The following is a 7,935-nucleotide window of genomic DNA, read 5'->3' as shown; positions in this document are numbered from 1 at the left end:
GGTTTTTTTTTTAATTTTCTTCGGGCTAGCTAAATGGGTTCCCGGTCTTGTAACATAAATTCCCTTTGACAGTAGGAGGGTCCCTCCCATACCCCTCCCCTGTAAAAATATGAAGGTCTGAATATGGGATCTTCGATGTTAGCCAGACCCCAGGGCAATGTACCCGTATTAGGAAATACATATAATAGAATTATAAGGTTTTTTTTAAATTTTCTTCGGGCTAGCTAAATGGGTTCCCGGTCTTGTAACATAAATTCCTTTTAACAGTGGAAGGGTCCCTCCCATACCCCTCCCCTGTAAAAATTTGAAGATGTACAAATACTTATTATTGTATTCAACAGTTTTTTTTATCCAATTTTGACCAGGCTAGCTAAATAGTCATCATTTTGATCAGGCTAGCTGCATTGGTTTGGGGTCCTCAGTCCTCTTCTTTAAGTGAAGTCTTTGCTTTTCTTCTTAAACACGGATTATGATGCGTTTTTAAAGTTTTTTGAAAAAAAAATTATTAGGACATTTACGGTAATTTGAATAGCGAACGGCAGACAGCCTGCGGTTCGCCATTCGAATGGCGAATAGCGAATAGCGAATAACCGTCCAACTTCTGATTGCCCCGCTGAGTTGGACCTGATGTTGGACCGGTCGGTGAGATGAACCGCTTACATCACAGAATGGGCGAGCTTAATCTCATTTGAATTCATTGGTGTTCAACAGTGACGGACCTGATGTTACGTCACGGAAGACATGTACACTGTATATGTCAAAAATTAAAATAAAGTGAGAGATAATAACACTTTATCTCTGGCAAAATGCGTTTTGTCGACCCTCGAACCAAGCTGTCTGCCTTCGGCCTAACGGCCTCAGGCAGACAGTTTGGTTCTAGGACAAAACGCATGCTACCCTCGAACTCAGTCAATAAATATATTATATTTCTTCAAAAAGCCGAAAAAATGATCTACCCTCACCGAAGAAGGTAGAGGGGCCTTCAGCCCATTTCTTTTTCGTCGTCTTTCCAACCCAAATATGTGTATATACATTTTCTCATTAAATTTAAATTCATGTAAAAGTGGACCCAACCGCAACTCATTTGGAGGTTCAATTAATTGAAAATAGGTAGAATTATTTGAAAATATGTTAATTTGGCATAACATAAAGAAAATGCAATGAATTTTTTGTATAATATTTATTTTAAAACAGTTGGATATGTTGGTTGTGCTTATAAAGGATGGGGGACAGGGTATGCGGCCAGCTTAGCCCTACTTGTTATTAGTGCTTGGATACTACCAGCAGAGGACATACTTTTCACCCAGACAATCACCGTCGCCAAAAATTCCGTCCACCCTAATATCCTTCCAATATCACCTACCGTATCAACAGACAATCATCTGTTTGTTGTCAAGGTTATCTGTTTTCACATGAAGAGAAAACTTTTAAAAAATGAAAATATGAATGAATGAACAATCCTATTTCATTAGTGAACTAAAGTTACATCTACATGTAAATGCAAAGCATTTCATTTTCTGCTTTTTCTTAATTTTAATGTTATTTTTAAGAATGCTGCAAAAGATTGATCTCAACAGATTTGACACAGTTATAATAAATTTATCGTTGACTGAATTTTTAAGAAATTGTACCGTTATAATGCCCTGACTCCTCTCTATATAATCAGGTAAAAGCCGACGATGGAGCTAATGCAGGGTTTGTATTCCATGGCTCAGGAACATCATTGACTGACGGTTCACTGACAAACTACGGCGGAGTGATATATGCTTATGATGAATCAGAAGTACTTTTGTGGCGACCGAGTGATGACAATACTAATGGGTATATTCTGTATATGGGAGGAGACCTCGGGGGCGGGGCTTACCCACAAATGTCGACACAGGGCGATGTCACGGTCAGCATTATACGAACATTGACACCGTATGGTAAATCAATTAAATAATATTTCATATAGTCTAGTTCTGCATTTTCATTAGAAAGTCTTAATAAATCAGCTTTGTATATCAAGAGGGAAATTGTGGAGTTGGAACATGCGTCGGTAACTGGAGTCAGATAATTGTTGTATGTGATTGTGTTGGCACCGGACTAAGTGGACAGTACTGTACAAAAGGTAAAAGAAATAGTGATCATCTGGTTCAAGTCAATATTAAACATCTCAGAAATGCATGTATTATCCAAGTTTTGCACTATACATTTCGAAATTATAGGTATTCTTTTTCTTTATCAAAAGATAATAACTTGAAATACATGATACATATTAATTTACGTATCAGAAAATTTACTTAAAATACAAAAAATCACTTTGATGTTCACAATAAATTAATGGTACCCAGTGTTAATTCATGTGTATTACATTAAGCCACCTCCCCTCCTCCAAGTTCTCTGCTAGCAGGAGTAAAGGATGAAGAGGAGTCCAGACTCCTACATCTTGGATCAAAAAGAAATCTGACGATAAACTTGGAATTTCCCATCGAAACAAGTCCAGATATAGTTGTGGTTATAAAAGCCTCATCTTCTAAAGAAGTTATGGCACTAGCAAGCGCCAGTGTAACGGGAAAAGGCAACAATATACAACCCTTCTCAACAAGACTTTACTACAGCTTTTCGTCTTCCTCAATGATTGTAAGATTTACCGAATGGTAGAAAAACTAGAAATTATATTTAGGAAACCAATAAGTTTTTTAATAATACATGTAGTTGCATTATGTAATTCTCTTGCAGTACTTTATATTTTATTCATATGTATCTTATCACATTTTTTTTTTTTGGGGGGGGGGCGTTTTTTAGCCCAGTGTACAAAGAAAAACACTTTGTTTGAGAATGAACAAGGTACAATTTCAATACATGTGAAGCCCTGCATTTTTCTAAAATATGAAAGTTATACCGTGTATTAGAAATTAAAATATTTTCATATTTGTCATTAATTTGTTCATTTTCCAGGACTTCCCTAAACAGTTGCAGAAGACATCAATTTTCAGTAGAATTTTCTTTCAGAAAACATACTCTGCCTCCGCCGCCCACAAAAATATGTTTCTTTAAAGCAGTTTACCTAATATATTCAAAAGCTAAAGTGGGCGACGGTGGCGGAAACTATTTTCTAAAGGAAAATAAGCATAGAAATGAGTCAATCTGAGGCCTTTCTTCATTAAACTTGGAAATGTACCAAATTAATCAAAAATGTCCGTCTTCATGCCATATTCTATAGTGATTTATCATATTCATCTACTTAACTCTTGTTATAGCCAATTTCATAACTTTTTAAGAACATTAAATTTTTAGGGCACAATAAGCCCAAACCGTACCCCTTCTTTTTAGTTTTATTGTCTCTAAATATGCTATGTCAGCATGTACAGTTGACAGCATTTACGGTCATGGGTCTCCTTTAATAATATGTCTGATACCTATCTGTATTCTTGCAATAATATTTTTATTTTTTGTGGTTGCAGGTCCAGAAATTTTTTCAAGGGGGGGTCCACCCCAGTCAAAAAAAAAAATCCAATCCCAGAAATTTCTTGACAAGCAAAAAAAAAAAAAAAAAAAAAAAAAAAAAAAAAAAAAAAAAAAAAAAAAAAAAACCCTAAACTCGCCCAAACGTCAAAAACCTATTTCGTAGGGGGGGGGGGGGGGGGGGGGGGGGGGTAAGTGGTGACTTTTATTGCCTCAAATCTTTCAATTTTCATACCCATTTCACATATATTCGCGTTTACCAGGAGGGGGTCAGCGTTTTCCAGGGGGGGTCCATGGTAACTTTTTTCTTGTTTTAGTATATACATTTTTTAACCTGGTAAATTCCAGGGGGGGGTCCTGACCCCCCCCACCCCCCGCAAGATACGCGCATGGGTTGTAATATTTATTTTTTCTTTAATCTTGTTTCTTTTATGTAAAACAGATCTCCATACCTATATACGCGTTGCTCAAGTTGGTCGATTTCAAAATTGAAATTATGGTGGAAATAATATTCTCTAATACTGTTTATTGGCAGTTGGGGAATCTCTTACAATTGAAATTTGTTTTCAAGCATGAAATGAATTTTCAAGCATGAAAACGTGAAACTATAATTATGAAATGAAATATTGAGATAAAGAACAGTTTTCAAGCTCAAATGTCAGTTCACAAAAATAAATCAGAAGGGGTGAACACAGACCTTAAAGAAAAACAAAGGTGGGATCATGTGGCATGGAGGAGTAAGTATCCTCTGGCGATCGGTCACACCCATTTTGTGCTCCTTGTCATGCATTTGCAACAGAAAAAGGTTGATTTATCCATTTTGTGAAGGGAAACCATCTTTAAAATAAATTTTTGATCCCTATTCAAACCCAATAACTAAATCTGATGTTGGAATGATAAGTTAAAACATATTTACTTCCATACTTTACGAAAAAAAATCACTAAAAGGAGTAAAGCTAAACTTTCGTGCATCAAATTTTAATTGTGCACAAGAAAATCAAGCTCTGGGATCATAACTGTGGATTTTTAACCTTAAAATGTTAGCTTAAAAGGTAGCTAAACCAAAGCCTGCTTAACAATCTAGTAATTCACATTTCATTTTTTTTCAGTCTGGGTTTTATTTTATTTTCTCTGGCAACTTGTCCTTAGGAGATCTTGTAAATTCTGGATCTTCAAACATATACAGAGATAATATGGTTACTATAATTTCCGAAATCTTTGTACAATCCATTAATGACGTCACTAACGGAGAGCAACACAAAGTGAATGTCATGATTCTAGTGGATGGAGTCGGCGTCTGGGAAAAAGACATTAGTTATATCATCAGCACATACATTCTGGTTTGTTTTCTTATAAAACATCTAATATACTGTGTATGTTACACATAATTATCTAATTATCAGTTCCAGTAAATTAAAATTTAAAAACAATCTAAAACCAGAATTAACTGAAACCAAGATGCACTCGTGAGCAATTTAAAAGATTCACCATGGGTTGATAAAATCTACCTAGCTTTCTAACTATTGTGTTTATTTTTAGACTCCAATTAAGACACCAGAAATTTACCCCCGCTATCCATCCACCTCCTACCTTGAGCGCGGCACCATGACTCGGGTCACTGTGGACCTGTGGATGCCGTTGGCTAACCCTGACATTGTGGTGATATCCAGGAGTACCACGGGGGGAGAGGACACCAAACTCCGGGTCTTTCGCGTGGCTGTCACAAAAGTCGGAGAAAATTATCAACTTCCTGTAAGATATCACCTTATCTTGTGAGAATGGCTGGACATTAGGAAAATGTATTTATTTTATAGAGTTTAATATTTTTATGAAACTCCAACAATATTGATATAATTGACTGATCATAAATGTTTGTTTGTTGTTTGTATAAAATATCCTGCAATTTTTTTAAAAGCATCCTTTACCTTAATTTTTTAAATAAGGCAAACTTATTACAAAAAGATGTATGTTCTTTTTCATAATTCATATTATATATTTACAATGTCTACATTTTGCAAATTGTAAACGTACCGCATTGGGATTCAAACACAACAGTAATTCACATATACACTGTAGTATTACCCACTATAAAAATCATTTCCTTAATAACAAGGCTGGCTTGACCACACTTATGAAGTATTCTGATTTTATGTGGATTCACAGACTTCCTGTAATAAGGGCGGTACCAAAAGTATTATAAATTTCTAGTGAAGAGTTAGGACTTTTTGTAATTTTTATCTGAAGACAAGCAGAGCAAACATTAGTCATGTGAGCTTTGTGGTCCATGGGCCTTTTGTTGAAATACTTGTTTTCTTTCAGGTTATTCTAGAACGATATAATGTTGTTGGTACAGTATGTAATGACGTCACTGGAAACAAAACTCTCTACCTTACATTTCCCACACATTTTGCTAACAAAGGTTGGTATGGATTTTCAAAGTAAATGTCATTTTAGTATAGATGATACAAATAAAATTTCATCAAAATCTTGAAAATAAGGAAAATAGTCATCCTTATTTATTATACCCCCCGCTTGAAAAGTGGGAGGGTATATAGTAATCGGGATTTCCGTCCGTCCGTCCGTCTGTTACGCTTTATCTCTTATCCGCAACTCCTCTTACACTACTGAGTGAAATTTAATGCAAGTTTCACAGAATCTTTATTACATATTTTCAACTTTTTTTGCAAGCCGGCCGGCCACTGTCCGATTCAAAATTTGCCACCCAAAAATTGTCTTTTCTTTTAAGGGCAGATGAAACAAACAAATTTTTTCGTTGGAGGAGACTTTATATCATGTCTCAAGTTTAGAAATGTGGATAATTCTTAGAATTTTTTCTCCAAAAAACTGGAAAACGAAATAGACTTGGAAAATATTAGTAATATTTCAATAAAATTACAAATATGGATATAACACACTCAGTAAAGGTTTACAGATGAATATAAATTTTAGAATATGTTATATTGTGCTAAAAGTGTAATATAATCTTTAGAAAAGTATACCAAGCCAGGTTTATCAGGAAAAGCAAAATGGTAAAAATTATCCTATATGATATTGATGAATTTTTGTCATTTTGTTTTTCTTCCTAAAAATAACCTGGCTTGGTATATTTTTCTAAGGTTTATATTGCAATTTTAGCACCAAGATAACATATTCTGAGAGGATCACTTCATTATAAATAGGAATCTGACCTATAGGACCGGGCTTACTTTTTTTCTCTACAAAAAGCTGTAAATGATGCCATCAATGCTATATTCTACACGACACTTTGAGGGAAATAAAATTACATCTGTACAGGTACTCTTGGGAAAATGTTGAGAAAATGAAAGCTCAGTCACATAATTTTTTATAATGCATGTGACGTCGAAGATTTTCTGCTCCGTGACTTAATGATATGTCCTGAAAAATCAGTCAAAATTGATGCCAATTTACAACATTTTGATATGAAATTTTGAAGACCATATAAGTAAAGATTCTTTAATATTATGTGTGACATTTTGCCTGATTATGTCGTCAAATTTTTTTTTGGTGCAACAAGTCCGCGTAATTTTTGAACGGCCCTCGTAGTTACATGTGTATATATTTATTCAAAGTATATTGGTTATGGTATGCTTTTAGCAGATGAAGTTGAGATCTGAAAAATAAAAAAAAAAATCGGGAGAAACTGAAACGAGAAATAAAATGCTGAAAAAAGGGCTGAAAAACAAAAACTTAATCCTCAAGCCTGTGAAAAATTAAAGTATTGTGTAGTGTCCGTAACCCTTAAATTTGGTTAATTGACTTCGTTAATCAGTGTACCTACATTCTAAATAGTTTTCATAAAACTTTAATGATTTAGAGAACTTGTCTTCTGTACTTTAGTTATATAGTTATGTGAAAAAAGGAAGTTTCAGGATTTCCTATAGTGGATTTTTTTCTATCGGCATTAGTTCTGCAAGTAAATTGTTTACGTGAAACAATATCTAATTTGTATGTACTTTGTATTTAATAATCAATTAAATCTGATTTATAATAGTTCAGAAGTTTATAAAATGTTTGTTTTTTTACCACAAACCAAAAGCCAATCATAAATATTTGGGTTTTGATAATGCCACCTTTTATAGTCAAACTTTTGTCCATATTTTATATTTTTATATGTTGTTTGTTTGTGAGCAGTTGAAAAAAATAGAGCTTATAAAAAGTTTTCAATATTTATTTCAAAGAAAACAACACTTGTAGTGTCCGTAACCTGCGAAAATGAGGTCATTATCAGCTTGTAAAAAACAAAGTTCTAATGTGAATTTCATAAAACCGTTTAAGTTTCAGATCCTTTAGACACTCTACTCTTTAGAAAAAATATTTTTTGGGCAAAATAAAGACCCAAGTGCAACCTTACTGTTCCCTATATTGTGTTTCACCCGATAGTGTGTTATTCTTGTACTCGGAGAAAGTGTGCTTATACTGAGGTTCGTTCCGCCTGACTGACAACTGTACATTGAATTGTTGCGATTT

The 7,935-nt window shown here is 34.3% G+C and overlaps 1 protein-coding gene across 1 annotated transcript; it reads left to right on the top strand.

Annotated features, from left to right (window-relative positions):
• Positions 1-1,194: 1,194 nt before the first annotated feature.
• Positions 1,195-5,866, top strand: LOC134252138 (uncharacterized; the record flags this gene model as incomplete). The annotated part of the gene is made up of 7 exons (XM_062734574.1): positions 1,195-1,397; positions 1,667-1,925; positions 2,009-2,110; positions 2,360-2,622; positions 4,557-4,787; positions 4,987-5,199; positions 5,767-5,866. Coding segments are annotated over 7 exons (1,371 nt in total), but the record flags the coding sequence as incomplete, so codon positions are not given.
• Between the last annotated feature and the right edge of the window lie 2,069 nt (positions 5,867-7,935).

Source organism: Saccostrea cucullata, unplaced genomic scaffold, assembly GCF_032062105.1.
Source record: "Saccostrea cucullata isolate Sc308-1 unplaced genomic scaffold, CSIRO_AGI_Scuc_v1 ctg18603, whole genome shotgun sequence".
NCBI classification, from domain to species: domain Eukaryota; kingdom Metazoa; phylum Mollusca; class Bivalvia; order Ostreida; family Ostreidae; genus Saccostrea; species Saccostrea cuccullata.
This window is presented reverse-complemented; position numbering and strand designations above follow the sequence as displayed.